This window comes from Enhydra lutris, unplaced genomic scaffold (genome assembly GCF_002288905.1).
Source record: "Enhydra lutris kenyoni isolate GAN:26980312 unplaced genomic scaffold, ASM228890v2 scaffoldscaffold26, whole genome shotgun sequence".
Taxonomy (NCBI): domain Eukaryota; kingdom Metazoa; phylum Chordata; class Mammalia; order Carnivora; family Mustelidae; genus Enhydra; species Enhydra lutris.
The window spans coordinates 24508344-24530946 of NW_019154110.1; the positions used below are offsets into that span (position 1 = coordinate 24508344).

Here is a 22603-nt window from a genome sequence, read left to right on the forward strand (position 1 = left end):
TGCGGAGTCAGATAGACCTAAATTCAAAACTTGGCTCCAGTTTTTCACTCTCCTCTCAGCTTGAGTCCCTCTCAGTAATCTCGCACACAGAGTTCTTGAAAGGATTAGACAAAACCTACCCACGTACACTCTCAGCCCAGTGCCTGGTCCACAGTCGGTGTTCGCTAAATAGGAGCTATTACGATGATTTTGTTGGACCTTTCCAAGAAAGGTTTTGCTTGTGGAGGCTGCCTCCTCCAAACCAGCCCCAGCCCCATCCCAATTGTCTGCTGTTACAGTGTCTCTTCTGCCTCAATTATTCATGCCTGGAGCCCGCCAGGCACTTCATTGCTGACAGCGGGCGGCATTTGCCTTGGCTGAGCTCAAGACGTTTCTGGACAGGAGCTCCGGCTAAGCTGTCACCATCGGCCCGTCAACTGCCAGCCAACTGGCAGGTGAAAATGCTGGGGCAGGCCACCAAGGGCACCCTGCAGGGCCGGCTGGAGAGGTCTGGCCAGCCAGGCTTGTCAGGGGCTCCAGGCAGCTGGGTCCAACCCAGGAGGTGCTGATGGGATTGCTGGGGGAGGCAGCATCCCATTCCCTGACTCCACCATCCCACCAAGCCTTACAAGACCCATAGGGATGTTCTCCAGATCCCTGCGTCTCAAAATGTGCCCCCAGGGACCAGCAGCACCTGCATTACCTCGGAGCTCCTTGGAAATGCAGAATCCCGGGCCCAACCCCAAGCCTCAGGGATCAAAGTCCAAATTTGAATGAGCTTCCCAGGGGATTGATTCTTCAAACAATAAAGTTTGAAAAGCACTGGTCTAGAGGCACCCCCTGTCTGGACCAATATGTCAGGCATTTTCATCCACAAGGAGACGGTGTGTTAAACACTTGGACTCCAAAGGCAGAAAGACCTGGGCTCTTGTCCTGGCTGTCACCCACTAGCTGTGCAACCTGAGGCAAGAACTTCACCTCTCTGTTCCAAGATGGCATTAGAAATATTCACCTCTTGGTATAGGTGGGTGAATTCCATGTCAAGCCATAGAATGGGGTCTGCAATCAGAAAGGACTTCCATAACATGGCCTTTTATTCATATTTTCCCTTACTTCATGTAATAATAATACTCTCCATCTGCCCTCTGGAAGTATTCAAGCCTCTGGTTAAAATAAACCCACACAGAAAACTTGTCATCACAGAGTGCAGAAAGCGGGTCTATCCTGGAAAGGGAGGGGACCCAGGCCAGACAAAGGGGCAGCGACATCCACACCGAGGGCCCAGGGTAAAGAGGCGTCAGGATGGATAAAGCAGACCTAGGAAGGCCCTGGAAATGGGGCGTTGGAAGGCTCAGAAAGAGAGTGGGGACTGGCTTTCTAGACACAGCATTTCTCAGTGTCCCCAACACTTCATGGAAATGGAAGAATCATCCACTCTCGGCACGATTCCCCATGAGGAGGAAATATCAGCCAACCAGGGATTTTGAGAGCATAAATATAGATCCTATCACCACACAGAATCAGGACAAGGCAACATAAAAACAAACACAGACCTCCCCCATCCCTCAACTGGTCCCATGTGGCCACATTTCCTTCTAGCCTTTTCCATATGTACATAACTTCACATGGTTATAATCCTGTTGCGTGGACTGCTTCTGTCAGGTTTCATGATCTCTAAAGTGGTTTTTGATGTTGAACTTGGTCTTTTAACCATCACTTATAATGGCTTCCTGGCCATCTACTCCGAAGAAAAACCACAATTTTCTTAATTATTTCCTTATTGTTGGGGCATTCAGGTAGCTTCTAATTTTTATGCTCTCATAGATACTCCTGTGGTGAACATAGTAATATACTTTCCATCTCCAAGATGGTTTCCCCAGCTTTAAAGCTTTAAAAACTTTTGATACAAAGCAGTGCTTCTCAGACCCTAATGTGTATCCAAGTCACCTGAGAATCAGATACTGATTCGGCAGGGCTGGAGTTTCTGCATTTCCTTTCCTTTTCTTTTCTTCTTTTTTATTTTTTTTAAGTAATCACTACACTCAGCGAGGGGCTGAAACTCACAACCCCAAGTTCAAGAGTCCTTTGCTCCTCTGACTGAGCCAGCCAGGTGCCCTTGAGTTTCTGCATTTCTTTTTTTAAAATTTTTAAGACTTTATTTATTTATTTGACAGAGGGACAGTGAGAGAGGGAACACAAGCCGGGGGTGGGGGTGGTGGGAGAGGGAGGAACAGGCTTCCCGCTGAGCAGGGAGCCTGATGCGGGGCTTGATCCCAGGACCCTGGGATCATGACTTGAGTTGAAGGCAGACGCTTAACTGACTGAGCCACCCAGGCGTCCCTCATCAGATTTTTAGAACAACTCCATGAGTCATTCTCAGTCCCACCTTACAGATGAGGAATCTGAGGTTTAGAGCACATCAGTGATAAGGATACCTAGTATCTGCCATCCCTGGGACCACAGTAGGGTGATCAGTATCCTAATTTGCCTGCTACTGGAATTTCCCAGGACAATGCAAGACCCAGGAGCATTCTGGGAACACCAAGGTGATTGGTCACCTAGACCAGAGTCAGCTAATGTTTATCATTCCTGACCCTGTGCCAGGCCCTTAATGTAGATTCCTGTAGAACATCTTTACAATTACATTTAGACAATAGCATCCCCATTTGACAATGAAGAAGGGCTAAGAAATTTGCCCAAGACAAAAAGACAAACAACCCAATTTAAAAATGGGCAAAGCGGCAAAGGACTTAAGTAGACATTTCTCTGAAGAAGATATACAAATGGCCAAAAAGCCATGAAAAGATGCTTAACATTATTAGTCAATCAGGAAACACAAATCAAAACCACAATGAATATCATCTTACATCCATTAGAATGTTCTAATTAAAAAAGAAAGACAGTAACAAGTGTTGGTCAGGATGTGGAGAGTTTGAAACCTTCACACATTGCTGGGGGAGCATAAAATGCTTTGACTACTGTGGGAAACAGTTCGGAGGTTCTTCAAAAAGTTAAACATAGAATTGCCATTTGACCCAGCAATTCCGCTCCTAGGTATATGGCCCAAATAGTTAAAAACAGGTTCTCAAACAAATACATGTACACACATTCACAGTGTCAATATTCACAACCGCCAAAAGGCAGAAACAGCCCAAGTGCCTATCAACAAATGAATGAATCAGCAAATTATATTTGTACACTGGAATAGCATTCAGCCATGAAAATAGATGAGACTCAGAAACATTATATTAGGTGAAAGAAACCAGACACGAAAAGTCATATATTGTATGATTTCAGTTATATGTGAGACATCAAGAATAGGTAAATCTGGGCGCCTGGGTGGCTCAGTGGGTTAAGCCTCTGCTTTCGGCTCAGGTCATGATCTCTGGGTCCTGGGATTGAGCCCCACATTGGGCTCTGCTCAGCAGTGAGCCTGCTTCCCCCTCTCTCTGCCTGCCTCTCTGCCTACTTGTGATCTCTCTCTCTCTCTCTGTCAAATGAATGAATAAAATCTTAAAAAAAAAAAGAATAGGTAAATCTATAAAAATAGAACAGAGATTGGTTCTTGCTTGGGGATGAAGGGAGAGGGGATGGGAAACAACTGTTTAAATGGTACAGTAGTTCCTTCTGGGGTGATGAAATATTCTGGAACTAGATAGAGGTGATGGTTGCCCAACACTGTGACTGTATTAAATGCCCTTCATTTTAAAATGGTTAATGTTGGGGCGCCTGGGTGGCTCAGTGGGTTGGGCCTCTGCCTTCAGTTCGGGTCATGATCTCAGGGTCCTGGGATCGAGCCCCTCATTGGGCTCTCTGCTCAGCAGGGAGCCTGCTTCCCTTCCTTTCTCTCTGCCTGCTTGTGATCTCTGTCTGTCAAATAAATAAATAAAAGTCTTAAAAAAATAAAATGGTTTATGTTATGTGGGCGCCTAGGCGGCCCAGTCGGTTAAGTGTCCGACTTGTGATTTTGTCTCAGGTCGTGATTTCATGAGTTGTGGGATTAAGCCCCATGTTGGACACCATACTTGGCAGGAATTCTGTTTGGGATTCCCTCTCTCCCTCTGCCCCTCTCCCCATGTGTACACTCTCTCTCTCTCTCTAAAATAAATAAATCTTAAAAAAAAATAAAACGGTTAATATTATGTTATGTAAATCTCACCTCAACACGAGAAAAAGAAAGAAGAAAACCAACCAACCACCAACCTGCCCAAGGGACAGGAAAAGGATCAACAAGAGTAACTGTTGTGGGAGATAGATGTCCTGGGGTTGAGCAGCCACGAGGTGTCCTTGGCACCCGTACTGAGCCCGGAGCGGGTGGGTGAGGAGATGACAGGATCAGAAAACTCGCATTTTGCTCCTGAATGTCAACCCTGTGAGATCAGTATTTACCACCCCATCTGGGAAAGTCGAAACTAGTGGGGACTGCAGGGATTCCTTAATTGAGGGGTTCAGCATCCAGCCCAGGGTCAGGAAACTGGTACCAGCCATTGCAAAGGTTGGGGCCCAGTACTGCTAGATTGTTTCCATAGCACTGGAGACTGGACCCTTGGGCTCTACATCCTACCTCCCCAAACACCCCTTCCTCTTACAAAACCCCTTATCTTCTCTCTTCTCTTTTCCTGAGCTTCCCTTCCCTCCACCCACGTTATACACTACTCCTGGAATTCTCCCAGGTTCAGCCTCCTCACCTCATCCCTTCCCCTGAGCCCACTAGCATGGTACGGTCCTCCCACGGGCACAGCTTGGTCACCAGGTTCTGGGCTATGAGTCTGTCTGTCTGTGCCATTCTCCCCCAGGCCCTTCCATCTGGGGAGGAGGTCTCCTTTCGGGAACTGCCTCCTTTGGGAGATTATAGAAACCAGGCAGGTATTGCACTCATTTGTCCCTCTTGCTGTCCGCCATCTTGGACCACATGGTACCTGCCTGGACGCAGGGTCCCTCAGCATCCCTGGGGCTCCCCATGGTGGGGAAAGAGCAAGGAAGATTTTCTTGGCCAGAGAGGAAAGAAACTTAGGGAGGTGGGGCCCTAGGGAAGACTGGGGTGGAGGAGAGGGTCTTTCCTACCATGGAGAGAACTATTCTATTACAGGAGAACCTCCAAATCTGAACATTCTCAAGCTTGGTTTCTCCCAGACTCTGGGCTAGATCTGAAACAGAGAGCCAAGAAAACCTTGGACTAGGATTGGAAATCCCCAGGATGGAAGAAGAACTTTGTCCAAGGCTTCCTTTCCCTTTCTAGCCTCTCAGAATAAACCGAGCCACAACCCAGGGTCTCTGACTTAGTGTCTCCCCTCAATCCCCAACCCACTCCCTCCAAAAAATTTGCCAGTGTTCTAGGGCCTCAGAATTGGTCTTGGTGGGAAAATCTCTGGAAATCCTGGTCTAGACAAGAGTCCTAGTTCCACTGGGGCATGGTGGTAGAGTGGGTATGAGAATAAAATCTAAGGAGAGGGCTCTGGCCAGGGGCCTCGGAGCTGCCAGCTCACCCTGGCAATGCTGGCTGGATGCTCAAGGCCTCAAAGCAAGCACGTCTGGGTTGGACAGAGCGCTGTGGTGAGGTGGTGAGCCCAGGGTGCTGGGCAACAGAAGCTGAGCTGAAGACCCCGGTCAGGGATCTACCCTGGGTCTACCCTGGGCAGAGGGGCCAGGCAGGAGGGATGGCTAGGGAGTCTGGACAGGGATCTGGGGGGAAAGGGGATGGGAGGAAAGTGTTGGGCCAGAGGAGGCAACATAGGAAGATGGCTAGAGAGACTGGGCAGAAGGCCTGAGCCAGAAGGGAAGCCCACGGCCCGGAGTGGGAGAGGCCTCCGAGGTGGGTGTGTGGGGCAGCAGAGGGAATGGAAACCCACCTGCCAGGCCCTCGGCCCCTTGATATGGCCCCAGAGAAGAGTTCCTGGTGAGACTCAAGAAAACCTTCTGAAACAGACCAAACTGAATCCACCAAAATATCTTCTTCCCACCACTCCCCACTTGCCTCACTCTTTGCCACCAAGTCTTAGTCTAGATGGGGTTTCCTCTGGTCAAATAGACTCCAGCTATCAGAGACACTGAGCAGAGACTTGTGAAGAAGCAGGTGTCTCTGGGGCCCTTTGCTGGGCTCCTGAGTGGCCGAGGCTGCCCGCTGTCCGGGATAGGGTGGGCACACAGCATGGACGGGGGCTGGGGTGGGGTGGGGCTTGAGGCCCAGCTGTGCTGAAGGGGGTGATCCTCAGTGACCCTCATCAAACACCACTCAGTGGGTTCCAGGAGAGAATGGAGCTCGGGCCCCACGGAGGCCCCCAGCATGAGGCCACTTGGGTCGCAGGCATGCACCCCCATGTTCTGGTGGTGTGTAGCTCTGCCATTCTCTTATGTGTGGGAACCCAAGAGTAGAATAGAGTTGGGGTCCTTGGAGGTACTGAGTCCAAGGACCCCAGCATAACCTCTTCTCTTCAACAACTCCGTCTTCCGAGGTTTCCAGGGAGGGGGACATCCCTACTTCCTCTGTTCCTTCAAAGGAGGCCCTCCTCCCATGTGCCGGGCACCCATGGCAGAGTCTGGAAAGTCTCAGGCCTTGCGGGGCTTCCGTTCCACGGGGAGGACAGGCAATATAAACAAATAATAGATAATTCGGTGCAGGAAGTGATAAGTTCTATGGAGCAAAACAGTTTGTTCCCTCAAGAGCAGTCACAGCCCCGCAACTGTGAGAAAACAGCCATCTCTCTAGAGCCTTCTCTGTACCAGGCTTAAAACCCGCAAGCTCCTTCAGCCATTCTGGACTCCTCTGGTTTCTAGATAACCACCCAAAAGGGGGCACAAGCCCCTCAGCGTATGGTCAGGCCAAGAAATGCCCCACACGATCTTAGAGCCCTAGCTCTGGTTCCCGGGTTTCTGTGGGTTTCCATTGGTTTCCACTAACACAGTCAGCTTTCCCACCTCCGTCCTTGGCAGCCCCTTCACACTCCTGACTCATCTCCAGCCTACAAGCCGTGAGGAGCCCCACATCTTTTCCTCATGAACTACTGCTAAGCCCCATCTCTCCCACCTTATTTTAAACTCAAGCGCCAGGATTTATATTTATCCTGGTAGTTTCATCTGGCGTGAGGCCGACTATCACTCAGCCTGCCAAGGCTGTCTTCCAGATCCCAGTCTGATATCCGAACTCTCTTCCAGCTGAGGTAGAAGTCTGATCACTCCTGTCGCTCAGGCAGAGCTGGGCTCAGCCTCCCGGGCACTCAAGAGGGGTCTCCGGCCAAGGGGACCTTGCTCTTTCACGTGGACTCTCAACGTGTGGCTGCCGAGGGGGCCACAACGCTCCTGGGTCATCAAGGTTAGCCATGTGGTACCTGAGAAAGCTTCATGTTCTGCTGGTCATTCTAGTAACTGATTTTAAAATTCCTTTGACATATTACAGATCAGAAGTTCCCACACCTATATGACCAGAAGTCCATGGGAACTTTTAATTTTTTTTTTTAAGATTTTATTTATTTATTTGAGAGAGAGCGAAAGCGAGAGAGATCACAGAGGGAGAGGGTGAGGCAGACTCGCCGCTAAGCGGGGAGCCCGATGCAGGGCTCATTCCCAGGACCCTGGCTGGGATCATGACCTGAGCAGAAGGCAGACACTTAACTGACTGAGCCACCCAGGTGTCCCTGTGTTGTTTTTTTTAGAGGTTATTGAATCTATATTGGTTCTTGCTGATCTCCACTGCCCTTTCTGAATGCCCATAGACAATGGCTTCCAGAAGTCTGCATTTCTGTGGCTCTTCGGCCAGATCCCCTCTGCATGGACTGGGACATGGCCCTGTAACCCTGGCATCTGGCCCAGAGAAAGTATCAATTCTTTAAACGATAGTTCAACAAACCTGGGGGTAGGGAAGGTAGGGAAGGGTGTCCAGGGGTCACCTTACTCAGAGTACCTTTCCTGCCCTGGTCTTCTACTCCATCATCCCACCATGGCTCCTTGATTCTCCAAGATGGGGAAGACAGGGCAGAAGGGGAATTGAGTTGGGGCTTCGTTCTCTGAGGTTCTAGCAGGTTCCATCTCAGAGAGGGATGAGGTGAGGCGGTGGGGCCCTGCCCTCAGGTACTACATTTAATGTGGCACTAACAAACCCAGCCATAAACATTGACAATTTATTCATGCACTATCTTAAAATAGAAATGAGAGCCAAGAAATCGACAACGAACAAAATATCAAATTGTAAATAGGATCAGTACTAGTGCCAAGCCATGTCAGAGCCTGAGGTAAAAGGAAAAATAAGTCACGGAAACAATGCAGAAAGAGGGAGAGTTCAACGCATTTATGACCCTGCTCCCTCCCTACCAGGCTGCTGGTTGGCTCTGGTCCCTCTTCAGTCCCCACTTCAAGGGCTAGTAGATGTGGCCCCTCCTCCTGGTTTGGGTCCCCACCCTGCCTGCCAGCTCCAGCTCCGAGCTCTCAGTGGCTCCCGCTCCTGCTGTTCCCAAAGCACTTTACCACCCCCTGCTGCTTTCCTTCTCTCTGCCCATTCCTGGGTAAACTGTCCCTGCATTGACCGCTCCCACTGGAAAGAAAGACAGGAAGGAGCGAAGGAGGGAAGGAAAGAAGGAAGGAAAGGTGGGAGGGAGAGAGGGAGGAAGGAAGGGCAGAGCAGGAAACAAATTTTTTTTAATTTCAAAAAAAAATTTTTTTTTAATTTTTAAAATATCCCAAGATAGAAAAAGTATTACATCCATGACAAAAGAATAGAATGCTTGGGGTGCCTGGGTGGCTCAGTGGGTTAAGCCTCTGCCTTCAACTCAGGTCATGATCTCAGGGTCCTCAGATCGAGTCCCTCATCGGGCTCTCTGCTCAGCGGGGAGCCTGCTTCTCCCTCTCTCTATGCCTGCCTCTCTGCCTCCTTGTGATCCCTCTCTGTCAAATAAATAAATAAAATCTTAAAAAAAAGAAAATAAGGCTGAAGTGTGCCTGGGTGTCTCAGTCAGTTAAGTGTCTGCCGACTGAGACCTCCATCACATTTCCTGGTCAGCAGAGAATCTGCTTCTCCCTCTCCCTCTGCCCCTCCCCCACTCATGTTGTGCTCTCTCGCTCTCTCTCAATTAAATCAATAAAATCTTAAAAGAAAGAAAGAAAGAAAATAAGATTGAGAAAATCTTCCAGAAAATGGACCACCACCACCACCACCACCAAGCAAGCTATGCAAACACACAGAGGCAAAAGGCATAGACAACAGGAGAGAGAAGGAAATTCAAGGATCAATCCTTGATATGGACATCTAATCAAGGGGAATTGTGGAAAGAAGAGAATAGGCAGAGAGAAGACTGTCAAAGAAATAAAACAAGAGGACTTTCCAGAACCGGTGAATGTAAGTCCTAGGTGGCAAGAGTGCAGCACATATCCAGTGCGGTGGGGAGAAAAAGAGCCAGAGGCAGGGCACATGACCGAACTTCCAGAATACTGGGGTTTACACCCTCAAACGCTTCCAGAGGTGGGGGGAGAGCAGCTATAAACAAAGAACCAGAGTAAGAAGGACAGAAAACCTCTCAACAATGACATTGGAAGCCAGGAGATAATGCCTGCAAACTTCTGAAGGAAAATTATTTTTAATCTAGAATTCTATATTCAGCCAGAATATCAATCAAGTATGAGGATAGAATAAAGGCATTTTCAGACATGCGAGCTCTCTAAAGAATTTTCCCTCCTGTGTAACCTTTTTCAGGAAGCTAAACAAACAGGGGGGAGAGGCAGGGAAGAGAGGACACAGGGTCCATGGAACAGGGTGCCCAACACAGAAGACAGACGAGGGGGGAGGGTTCCAGTGTCAGAGGAGAAGGAGGCCCCACCATGACCTCGGGGTGGTTGCGTGGGGCAGCAGCCAGGGTAGGTCAGAGCAGGACAACAGGAGAGAGGTTTCCATGGGCGGGGGGGGGGGGGGGGGGAAGAAGGGGATAAAAACAGACTGGTTGGACCACGCCAAAGTTCTATTTGAGGCCAGTGGGTATATAAGAATATATAACCATGGTAAGTACAGAAAACTAAGCAAAGGGGGTTTGAAGCAAGGATCCAGGAAAACCAAAAATATAAGAGAGTAAACAATGATATTACCCTGATTGGGTTAGTGGCGAAGAATATTTACATGATTATCATGATATAAAGCAGAGCATATGGAATTAACAAAAATATTGAGAGCAGGATGACACTCGAGGGAGTACATAAAAGACAAATCTTCATGTACACAACAGGTAGTCAACAGATAATGTCTAAATGAATTAATCAAGAGGCAGCAGCACAAGCAAATTACTTAGGAATACGGTGGTAACCGCCAGGAGAAAAGGCCTCCTCCAGTGGCGCCTCTGGAGCAAGGGGCGGGCAGGTGCAGAGGGGCGGGGCAGAGGGGCGGGCAGGTGCAGAGAGGCGGGGCGGTCTGCCGCGCTTTGTTCTCCGATCTTAGCAGCATTTGATCTTTTTTGACTACCTGCGTGCACTCCTTTGATGTAAAAAGATCTTTTTGAACATAAAGAAATGTACGCGAAGAAGCACATCCTGTTGTTGCTTCTCGTTTCATAGTTTTTCTGCGTCCTAGGAATTCAATCTCAGCCATAGGCGCCTATACACACGGCCAGGGGCACGCTCACACGTGTAGGGCCACACACATTCATCACTCACACACGCACAGACAGCCCACGGGCAGACACACAGGCAAACGTACGTAATACAGAAAACCCTCAGACACACGTGCAAACACACGCACACATGGTGATCGATTCACCCACAGACACGGAGTCCCCGCCAGGCTCCTGGAAAGAAAGCCCGCTGGGGAGGAGGGCCAGACACCGCAAGGACAGCGCCTCCTCTGGGCCTTGGCCCTCCTGGCCTCCCTTCACCACCACCCCCCGTCCTCCACATGCAACTGGCCCCAGGCAGAGGAGGTTCTCTGCCCCAAGCTCCACACTAATTGCCTTCTTTACTCTGTGCCCTGCCCGGAAGCTAAGCAGCCTGAGCCTCTGCAGCCATTAAACCTTTGGGGCTGCGCTGTCTGTAAATGGTGCAGAAATGCAAAGGGAGAGGGGCCTGAGATGGCAGCTGGGTGTGACTAGTAATGCCACCTTCATTCAGCTTTTAGTGGAGGCCACAGGCAGTGAAAAAGTCCAGTGCCAGGAGTCCTGTGCACAGGCTGTGTATCCTTGGGCAAGTCACTTCCCCTCTCTGGGTGCACGAGGAGGAAGGCAATCTATGAAGCTCTGAGATGCGAAGATTTTATGTCCCAGGCCATGCCCTGCTTTCATCCCCTCCCCTGGGATACCTTTCTCCATGCTGACATCCAAGGTCAATCCCAAAGAATATGTGATTTGTGCATCTGACAGGTACACATAGGGCACCTGGGAAGCCCCCCAATTCCACTTCCCTCCCCTTCCACGTTCCTACAGCACTTACCACCACCCTGGTCCTGTTATCAGGTAGTGTGTCAATGGCCAGGGTGCCCCCGCCTGGGTCTTGGCTCAGCTGGGTCCTGTCCGACTCCGACACCTGCCCAGGGCTCTCTCGGGCTCTCTGACTCCAACCCTGCGTGGTCCCCTTGGCAGCCCATCCAGAGCCTCGGCCTGCATCCTGACCTGGGAGGAGACAGAAAGCTGAGTCCCAGCAGTCAGAACAAAGGTCCACAGAGGGGACCAGCCCATGTACTCTACGGAGGCCCCAACCCCACGCCATCCCTGAGTGTGGGGATACCCCACATGCACTGAGAGCCTCGGGCCAGCTCCACGCCTCACACTCTGTGCACAGAACACCTCTAGTCCCTCACCCCGGCCCTCCACAGTAGATACGATGCTCTCCATTTTGCAGACAGGAATCAGGGGCTCACAGAGGTTAAAGATTGTCACACCTTGGGTTAGGGATGGAGGTAAGTTCCAAACCTCCAAAGAGGTAATTATGCTCAACCTCCAGGGCACGCTGGAATCCTCGGCAGAGCTTCAAAAATTCCTCCTGTCTGGGTCCCACCCCTGAAATGCTGATATAATTGTTCTGTAGTGTGGCCTGGGCATTAGGAGTCTTAAATGATCCCCAGGGGAGCTTTCTCCAAAGCCCTGAATCGAACTCTGTAGACAAGAGTGAGAACCATTGCTCTGGAACATTCCAAACCAGTTCCTTATTTCTCCATCATAGAATCTCACCTTCCAGGGGACTCCATGGGCGAGAAGCCTGAGAGTAGAGCTCTTTTAGTTCAGGGCTTCTCAACATTAGCACTGTGGACATTCTGGACTGGAGAATTCTTTGTTGTGGGGGCTATCCTGAGCCTTCTAGCAAGTCCAGCAGCATCCCAGCCTCTGTCCACTAGATACCAGTGGCATCTCCTCCCAGATGGTGCCGATCGAAGATGTCTCCGTGATGGGGACCACTGTTTAGTCCTGCGACTACCTCCAAGCCACTTGGGCAAGTCCCTTTCTCCCTAAAACATTGAGCTTCACCACTATTAAGGATGGCAAATAGGTTTCATCTCAAAAGTCCTCTCTAATAGATTAGCGACAGCCAGGAGCACTCTCTAATTGAGACAAACTCGGAAGCTCCATCTGCGTGTAGCAAGAAAGATTGTCATGATCAATTAACAATGTCTGCCAGGGCACAGGATTGGAAAGACGCTGCACACCGGCCGGTTAACAGCCATTCCAATCGTTCTCTTCTGTCTCCTCTAGGTCGTTAAGTGCATTCCAAATGTCACAGAAATCATGCTATTCCTTTTTTGGAAATATCTGTGCCCCCAAAGATGTGTCTTATATTGTCACACCTACTATGGATGTGTGTGTGGGATACAGATCACTGGAGAGGTGGATCTGGTATTTCCTGGGATATTCATCAATTCCAGGCCCACTCCACGTCGGACACCTTTCTCCACCTCTGCCTACCCTAACCCTCCCCAGAACTGCTAGATACAACCCTCTTTTCTAGAGCACCGATGATGTAACTACGTGCCTCTCTCCCTGGTAGACGAGTTCCCCCAGGACTGTCCCCATCTTCTGCAAATATGTATCCTCAGTGTCTAGCAAAGAGTAGGTGCTCAATCATTGTACAATTGAGGACACGATACTAGAGGTAAGTAACTCTTGGAAGTCAGCAAGGACAGAGGTTGAGACAAGGCTTGGCCAGCACCAGGCCTGGGGCTGGGGCCAGGACTCTGCTGTGGGGCCCTGGTTTGTCATTAGACATTTTATCCAATTAAGTCATTCTTGGCTGCTGGTGCCTGCTGGACCCTTGCCGGCCCCCTCTCACTTCTCTGCCCCTAATCGCAACCAGATGCTCTGGAGAAGGTGGGGAGAAGGGTGGTCCCCAGGCCCCTTCCCCAAGTTGCCCACTGGCTGAGATGGGCCTGCGCCCAGAACTGGGAAGGCAGTGTGCCCGAGGCTCAGAACCCAAGCCAGGGCTGTCTTGCCCCTCTCGGGTGGGGCCCACAGCTGCCTCTGGAGATAGAACCGTTTGTGCTGGGCTGCTTTGCCCGGCTCCCCGGGTCGTCTTGCAAGCAGCCCTTGAGCCTGGGCGAGAGCCAGAATAGGAAAGGAACGTGTACAGAGCGAGCAGAGGAGCTTAACAGGTCTGGAAGGGGGTGCGGAGGATCTGGAGGCATCACTATCCTGCAACGGAAACAGAAGGGTACTTGAAAAGTGGGGGTCCAAGGCCTGAGAGGAGGGCTGAAAAGGGGGACCCAACCAGCTGTGGGGTCAGGGAAGGGACACCTGCACCCACAGGCTGTGTGACCTTGGACCTGTCTGTTGACCTCTCTGAGCTTCCGTTTCCTCAGCATGAACACAGGGATGACAGTCATGCCCATAGCACAGGCTGCCATGAGCATCAAATTCAAATGTCAAATGAGAAGTCTTTATAATCAGAGAACTTGGGGCTCAGGTCAGAGGCAAAGTGTCCATGAAGGCAGGCAGGGAAGGGGATGGAGAGGGAAGTGGCCCAGGAATCCGCCCTACCCTGGCCAAGCCCTGAGTCTGACCCTCTCAACCCCACCCCCACCTCTGTCTCCCTGCCACCCCGCCCCCTCCCAGTCGGCTGGGACAGGACCTCACCCCCTCAGCCAACATAGCTGGTGGCTCACATGTGTGTTGCACGGCCCATGTGCCTGTGCACACACAGACTTGCCCCAAGGTCCTGGCCCTACTCCCCACACGCTCACACATTGTTGCCAACCTCTCCCCGTGCTTGGCCCCTCTCTGCTCTACCTTCTGTCCCTCCCAGCACCTGTTTTACACAGATGCATGCATGTGAGTGTAGCTGCCTGGGAGCCCCGGCCAGAAGTACCAGAAGAGCCCAGAGCACCCACTCCTGGGTCCCGTAGCCACCCGTCCGTTCACCCACGGCCCCAAGTCGCCTGCCGTCTAGTGGGCTGTCCGTGCCATAATAGGGAAAATAAAAAATGACAGCTAACTTTTCGAGAACGCTTAGTCGGTGCTAGCCCTCTTCCAAATGCTTGAAGCCCATGAATTCATTTACATCCCGCAGTAACCCCTTGGGATGGCTGCTAGGTTGGGTCTATTGTGCGAATTGGGAGGTGAGGCATGAAGGTGTCGTGGAATCTCCCAATGTCACACAATTAGTCCATGGCAGGACAGGTGCACATGGGCAGGCTGACTTCCAGGAGGGCTGACTTCAGGGTCTGCTCAGGCCATAGGGAGGGCAACAAGAGGGGACCAGGAGCCCTAAGCTGTTTCCTCAGGTGCAGGGACAGCCCGGGGAAGGCCTGGCATACAGGCTTGGCTCACTGGGGACCAACGTGCCCGATCTCAGGAGCCCTGTCTAGGAGACCATGTCCCCTGGCACAATGGGGGGCGCCCCAGGAGTGCCGCCCCAGACCCTCTGTGGGCCACTGTCCTGCTCTGGCACCAGAAGCCGTGGGCTGACTTCAGGAGGCCACGTCATGCCCAGCCCCAGGGCCTGGCAGAGCCACCCGCCACCCCCCCCCGCTTGCCCTTCCTGCCTCACAGCCACCAGGCAATCCAGGAGTCACTGCAGTCACCACCCTTAATGCCCTTGAGGTAATCTCCCGCACACCCAGGACAAACTTGATTCCCTCCCTCCCAGGCTTCCAGCTCACCCCTCAGCTCTCCAGCCGAAGACCCTTTGTGACCCCATCCCTGCTGTCTCCTCCAGCCTCCGGTCTCCCTAAAAAGCCCTCTCCAGGACCCAGCCTGGCTCACTCTGGCCACAGGGCCTCACACAGATGACTTTCCCAGCCAGGACCACTCTGCTCCATAAGTGAACCCTTCTGAGGAGCCGTTGTTCATCCTTCAAGTGCCATGAGATGGCACCTCTTTCCAAAGCATCCCCCGACATCTCTCCCCTGTCATCCCAAACGCTACCTGCACTGTCCCAGCCCTGATCCCCACACGTAGTTGCCATCTGTGCTTCTGCAGGCTCCCGGCTCCCGACGCAGAGCCAATGCTGGGTAAGCACGGATGGAGGACGGAGGGAAGGAGGGAGGGATCCAGGGAGGTAGGGTAGAAGGGGCAGGGAAGGGAGGGAAGGAGGGAGGGAGGGGGCAGGAGAGAGAAGGAGGAAAGGAAGGGAGGGAGGGAAGGAATCTTCAAAAGCCCCTGAGTACTTGAGGCCCACAGGCTGAGAACGCCCTTCCCCCCGGGGCACAGGCAGCAAGAAAAGAGCACAGGTTTGGAGTCGTACAAGCTCCGGGATGAACTCTGAGTCTAACGCTTACTGACTGTGACACTGGACAAATTACATAAGCTCTCTAAGCCTCTGTTTCCTTATCTGTAAAACGGGAATGATAAAACCTACACTTGTAGTTGTTTTTGAGTCCTTAACAAAATGATACGCGCAGAGCCCCCAGCAAAGTCCTCTGGCCTTCTTTCCTAGGGGCTTGAGAGAGTCTCCAGACCCTGAACTGGAATCCTGTGTCCTAGTTACAAAGCCCTCAGCGGCATCCTCTTGCAGGGAAACCCACTGAAGTTCTCACCGAGGACCCTCCCTTGGGGAGAGGGAGGGAGGCACAGGGAACTAGCCGGAAGGGACCACCAGGAAGAGAAGAGGAAAGGAGAGAAGAGCCTGGCTTTCTGTGAGTTTCTCTCAAAGGGAGAGTCTGGGGTCCGTGACCACCTCCTGATTTGCTCACTCACTCAGTACACACACATTGAGGCCCTACTGTGTGCCAGGCACTGCGCCGGGTGCCAGGGCGACAGTGAACAGGTGGACACAACCCCTGGGCCCCAGAAGATTCTAGTTGGAAAAGACACGTAAATGAAAGAATGAATGAATGAATGAAGTGGTGGATGAGACAATGTGACATGCTGATGAGTGCAGGCAAAAGGGTTGGGCTTTATTGCTCCCCTGGGCAGAGCCATCATGGTGGGCCTCTCTGAGGATGTGGCCCTTGAGCTAACCAACACCTGGACTTGAAGACCAGCGTCCCACAGCCTGGGTGTGTTGAGGGATGGGGCAGAATCACGGCTATAGGGACCCTAGACACGATCTGGTCCAACCCCACTTTATAGAAGAGGAAATCCAGGTGCAGAGAAAGGAGGAAGTTGCCAGGGTGGCCAGAGGGATAGATGTTGGGCCTGATCTCCTGACTCCCAGCCCAAAGACAAGCCCTCCAGCTGCTGCTTCTTTCTCTGTCTATTTTAGGCGGCTCCCGTTCCCCTTGGGCCAGAGCCTGCTGCCCCTGCCATGCCCCTTGCATCCAAAGGCCATCTTCCTGTCTGTCCATCTGACTGTCTATCAGCCTCTTGCGGTCTTTCCTCACCTCCAGACTATATCTTTGGCTTCTTCATCTTTCTCCTGCTCCTGTTCTAACGCTGGAAGGAGTTTCAAGGCTCCACCAAACCAACCAACCCATCAAGAGGGAGGGGAGATCTCAGTTCCCTCCTGAGGCTCCCCCGAACCCCTCCCCACCCCACCCCCACCCCAGAGAGCTTGGAGTCTTGGGGCTGGATGGCACTCCTTCACATCTAGCTCCCCGATGCCCTTTCCCCAGGCCCCAGGGCTCCACCACGGATCCCAGCCAGGCTGTCCCTCCTTGGCGGCCCTCCCCTAGAATGTCCTACCCCCACACACACATCTCTTCTTCCCAGAAGACACCCCTACCTCCGCCTCCACCCAGGACTTTCCTCCAGTGCAGCCAGGCCTGGTGGAAAAAAAAACAAAACAAAAAAAAAAAAACAACAAAAACGAAAAACACTGGACTGAGAGTCAGCAGCTGCCCCCTCTGGCTTCCCAAGCACTTCCTGAAGTCCAACCCACCTCTCCTGCCACAGAGAAAGTCCATTTTTTCCTGGCTGAGTCTCTGGCAAAGCCCAGAAGACAGGGTGTCCTCGACTTAGAGCTTTGATTCAAGTCTCTGCCTGCCCTTCTCTTTCTGGCCTCCCCAGGCGTCTACTACCCCAACCCGACTCTGAAGAGACAGCTTTCAGCCAGGCTCCAGGCTTGCCACCTCCCTCCACCCCCCAGCACAGGCTCCTTATCTCCCAATTCCCTTTCCCCAAACCTCTCTGTGGTTCTCCCAACTCAGTCAGGGGTCCAGAGCCCTCCCTCATCATCCTAGTCACATCCTGAGTTCAGAAGGTCTCACCAAGTTTGGGGTTGCAGAGGACCTCAAAAACTGACCTGGCCAACCTCTCCTTTTCATATAGATTTTTTCAATTGCCAGTTACCCACATATATCATAACAAATCTGAAAAGGAAAGACAATCCTGAATAGGAAAAAAAAAAAAAAAAGAATCTTTCATAATCCCACCAAGAGTCAAAGATTTTGCTCACAGCTCACTTTAGAAGTGGCGAAATAGGCCCAGAGAAGGAAAGTAACTTGCTCAAGGTCACACAGCAAGTGAGATGTGGGGACAAGAAGCCAAGTCTCCGGCCCTTCTCTGTGTGGTCTCCCTGAAAACTGGTGCTTCTGTACCACCGGCCTTTTGCCACACCAACTTCCACTGCTCTCTGCCTGCATTTCCACCACCATCACCCTTCCCTACCCTCCTTCTCCACAGGGACCCAGGCCTGTCTCGTCTACACACAAGTCCATTGAAGTCAAGAACACAGTCACAGATGCTGTGCCTGGGGCTAGCACACCCCAGAGACACAGCAGCCCAGCTACAGCATCTCCCAGGACAAGCCCATGACCCTGTTCCATCCCATTTAAGGGACACCTATGTCCCCGAGGCATAAAGTTCTATCTCCTCAATTCTTGCTGTCAAGAGGCTAGACTGCAAATTACCCACCTCCCAACCCCAGAGAAGTCTGGGGGCCTGAGGAGATAGGAAGGTAATATAAAATTACATGCTGAACAATGTTTTTTTTTTATAATACGAGAGGCTCAAGGTAGACCTCAGAAAGGACTTCCAGGTGGGAGAGATGATTGTGGAGAACTAGTGTAGGGAAGAGGAGTGTGCCAAGAGGAGCCCCTGCTCCCCCCCCCATCCAGAGCCAGAGCAGCTGATGGCCAAAGGCCACCAGGACAGCAGAGCGGGAGTGACAGGAGGGTCCTGGAGACTGGGAAATGGGGGAGCAGCAAGTTGCTTTTCCTGAGCCCCAGAGGGTTCTCCAGGCTCCAAACAGGGAGAGGAAGGCAGTGGGACAGGCTGCTACAGAGCTTCCTCTAGGAGAGATGCTGGGTCTCCACCATCCCTCTGGCTGCTCCCACCCAGCCCCCAAATGTGAAATGGATTCAGACCTAACCTGGGTCAGCTTGGGGCTGGGGTGGGACCTGGGGGGTGGGAAGAGAAGGAGGTGGCAAAGCTGGGGCAGGAGGCACCCCATACTCTCCGTCTCATCAGAATTCAGCTTCCCTCAGTGTGACGAGGGGTCCCTATGACTCCCCTACCGTCCTCTTTGGGGCCAGAGCCCATTGCCTTATGTAGACCCCTCTACTGGGGTCCCTCTGGTGTCCTTCCAGGAGGGAAGGAGAGGCGAGGGGCATCAGTATCTGATGCCTCCACCCTCACTCGCACACCCGATGTGTTTAAGAAAGTGGGTCCCTGTCCACCTTTCACAACGCACGGAGCTCCTGGCCCTCCGCGGACAGTCCCCCCACCCACCCGACAACGCGGGCCGGTGGGTACTTGGCCTTGCCCACGCCCGCCTGCCTGCTCCCTCCCCGCCCCCCGCCCACCCCGACCGACTCCGGCCAGTCCTACCTGCTCCGGGCGCGGGGCTCAGCGCCCGGGCAGCCTCCCTGAACACCAGCACCAGGAGCCAGAGCTCTGCCCGCATGGTGGGTGCCAGGACCCGCCCCCGGCCCGCTGCGGGCCGCGGCCCCGGACAAGGGAGGGGCCGGGCTCAGGCGAGGCAGTCCCGGGGGCTGGCGCGCCGAGGGGTGGGCGGCGAGGAGGCGGCGGAGCTCGGGGCCCGGCGGGGCGGCGAGAGAGGCGCGGGCGCGGGCCGGCGGCGAGCGAGCAGAGCTGCGGCCTCCCGGAGTGCGGACGGGGAGGGGGCGGGGCGGGGGGGCGCGGCGCCTCCCGAGCGCTCCCAGAGTTTTCCCCCGTCCTCCCAGCCCTCCCGGAGCGCTCCCACCGCGGAATTGGAGAGGGGTGGCTGGGGGCGGAGTAGGGGACAGGGCGGGGGACCCTGGGCTGGGAGAAGCGGCCCCCCACCCCGCACCTTAGCTCCTGCCTCCCTTCCCCTCCTCAGCCCCCCTCCCCGCGGAAAGCCGCTGAGACAAGACCGTGGGGGGGGGGGTGCACACCCCAGGAAGGGACAGGCGCCCCTTTCCTCGGGCGGTGCACTCCTGCCATACGCACCCCCTCCTCCAGCTCTACCAGGCTTTCCGACTTTCTGGGCTGTTCCTCAGAGTTCTGTGGGTTTCTGATGCCCATCCCCACCCCAGGAATCTCCCCTTGCAGCACAGACCACCCCCGCCCCAGCTTCTCTCACCAACAGAGGCCTGAATGCCACTCCCCTCCCCGGGGCTCCTCTCCCTTTTCCCCATCACCGCTCCCCCCTCCTCCCGTTCCCAGCACCGTCTTTCCCATCAGCCTGGTGGACACCGTGGTAGAGGGCAGCCCGGACCTCCCCTTAACCCCAGAAGGTAACCGAGGCCACCTTTCTCTCTGGGGACCCCAGGCCTCTTCAGGGTCCCAGTCAATCCTCAAAGCCAGTCTATCCCCCTCCCCCCAGCACGAAGACATCTCACCCCACCTGCCACCACCTTATGACAGACTCTGGGGAATAGATCACCTTTTTTTTTTTCCCCTTTTCTTTCAGGACAGAATAAAAATACCCACAATTTAGGAAATTTAATAGACGGCAGGGAATCAGGTCAGGACACGAAGGTGCTGGTTCCCTCCCCTGACCTACTTCGTGCGGTGGCGAGGAGCTGGAGCACTCGAGGGTGGGAGGATGAGGGATGAGGGGCACCTGGTTTCTCACGGGGCTGGGGCCTAGGGACTGGACAGTCGCGGACAGGTAGGGGATGGACACGGAGAGCTCATGAGGGAATTCCCCAGGAAGAGGGATACGCGCGGGAACAGAAGAAGTGTGGGCTGGAAGGGGGGGGTTCCCTGACACTGAGGCCAAAGACAGGAACTGAGAAGGGAAACAAGAACCAAAGCCCCCTAATCTCTCAGAATCTCAGTTCCTCCTTCCTCTGGATGCAGAGTCCCAGAAACGACCTCCTCCAGCCCTAAACGCTAATCCTTTACGATAGGAAAAGGCAAGGCCTGACTGTAAGTTCTTCCTGTTGTCTAATTCAAATCCCGACTCTCAAACCCGAATAGGCCGCCGCTTCCAGTTGCGGCTTCTTGCTGCCCTCTAGCGGTCAAGTGGGGAGCCGCGGTCTGTCTTACACGGTCTCTTTAAAGGCTCGGATTGAAAACAGCAGCTTGGAAATAATCCCAAGCAAGAGACGCGTAAATTTTTTTAAACGTAAGCCTCTGGAACTTGCGCACCCATCAGAATCACCTAGAGGGCTTATTAAAAATACAAATTTCTGAGCGCCACCTTCAGGTTTCTTAATTCAATAGTTCCGGGAAGCCGAGAATCTGCATTTCTAACACATTCCCAGGTGGTGGTGCTAGTCCGGGGACCACATTTTAAGATCCATCGCTTGAGAATTCTCGCTTCTTGCACTGTCTCGCGTCTTTGCTCTACCAATTGTGGTCTGCTCAAAAGAGAGAGGGCGAAAGCAATGTCAACACAAAATGGAGAAGGGAAAAAATGACACATGGAGACATGGACCTTTGTGGCCCAGTGAAAACAACTGGCCAGGGGGCACCCGGATTTGAACCGGGGACCTCTTGATCTGCAGTCAAATGCTCTACCACTGAGCTATACCCCCTCTGCTGACGTCTGGGCGCAGTAACCTCTTAGTCCTATGACTGCGCAGGCGCTGTGATGAGCTCGTGAAAAGAAGTCGTGTCCAATGTTTACAAAAGTTGGAAATAATATAATCTCAAAAAGATTACTCGCCTGAACGCAGAACTTGTTTCCCGAAGCTCTGAGCTTAAGATTTCTACTGAATGATGTAAGCAAAATGGAGTTTGGAAATGGGAGGGGAGATCCCTCGAGATCCTTCGTTTCGGGGACATTCCCTGCGCCGATGTCCCCCTGTCCTGCCCTGTCGGAGCCCCTTTATTGCCTCTTGGCTCCCCTCTCTCCGTCCTGCACGCTCGGGCAGGGTTCTCTGGGTCTCCTTTCCCCAGCGCAAGCCAGGACCTTAGGTCCTGGGCCTCTCTCCCCGGGCAGAGCCGTTGGGGTCGCTGGCCAGGCCTCCCTGATAGTGCACCGGCCTCCGCCCTACCACTTCGGAAGTGCGCGGTCTGGGCTGTCCACCTGGGGTTAACCAGCAGCTTCTCGCCCTCTCACTGTATCCCACCCACAGACGCACGCGCGGGCTGAGCGCACGGATCTGCTCGTCGCCTGCCTGCAAAACGGGGTGGCAGGCCCTGACATCGCATCTCGCATCCCCTCTCCCCTGCCGGTGCACTTTGAGGGATGGACTAGTGGATAAGAAAACACGAAAAATCTGACGTGGAGAGGGGGCACCCGGATTTGAACCGGGGACCTCTTGATCTGCAGTCAAATGCTCTACCACTGAGCTATACCCCCACCGTGCCGTTCACACTTTACTGGAATAGGTTTCTGTAGTATAAGGAGAAAATATTAAATTGTTTCGGTCCAACAGTTGTGTCAAAGTGACCTCATGAAAAGAACAGGTTGTGGACTAAATGGGGATAGCTAGAATTGCTGAGTTCTTTTTCCACCATTACACCTCAGGAAACCACAGGATTAAAGACTCCTGGACCTTCTATAACTGTGTCCAGACTGTCCCCAAGATGTCCAGTGCTGACTTGGGAAGGAGAGAAACCCATGGACTCCAGAACCATCTCAGGTCTTATGGCGTAAAAGCAGGGCTCCCTGTGTTCAGATGGACAGCGTGGGTTTCCATCCTGTCTCCAGCTCTACCTCCAGAGGACTCCTGGGCTTCTCCAAACCCCAAGGGCCCCTCCTCTCCGCCTCCACGAGTCAGCATCAAGCCACGCCCACCCCTAGATCCAGGTAGAGCCGAAAGCTCCCAGTCGCAGCAAGCCAGGAGTCAGTTACCTGGCAGAGGGTGGGAGAGACCAGGACCAAAGAACCAGCCAGTCCCCTAGACCAGTGGACACTTGAGGCAGTACCCCCTCCATTTCCCAGGAGAATTTCCACAGACCTGATGCCTTGTACAAAA

The 22603-nt window shown here is 53.0% G+C and overlaps 1 protein-coding gene and 2 non-coding genes across 3 annotated transcripts in view; all 3 read right to left on the bottom strand.

Moving 5' to 3' along the window:
* The window catches only part of LOC111151667 (plexin domain containing 1), a 53766-nt gene extending 34614 nt beyond the window's left edge, over positions 1-19152 (bottom strand). The window contains exons 1-2 of the mRNA XM_022509798.1: positions 19077-19152; positions 11374-11552 (exon numbers count right to left, since the gene is read on the bottom strand). Of these exons, the coding sequence (XP_022365506.1) occupies positions 11374-11552; positions 19077-19152 (255 nt within the window). The remainder of the gene's footprint in view (positions 1-11373; positions 11553-19076) is intronic.
* Positions 19153-21142: 1990 nt separating this feature from the next.
* Positions 21143-21214, bottom strand: TRNAC-GCA. Its single transcript has one exon. It is a non-coding gene; the product is annotated as a tRNA-Cys (tRNA).
* A 698-nt stretch (positions 21215-21912) lies between these two features.
* On the bottom strand, positions 21913-21984 carry TRNAC-GCA. The gene has a single exon. It is a non-coding gene; the product is annotated as a tRNA-Cys (tRNA).
* Between the last annotated feature and the right edge of the window lie 619 nt (positions 21985-22603).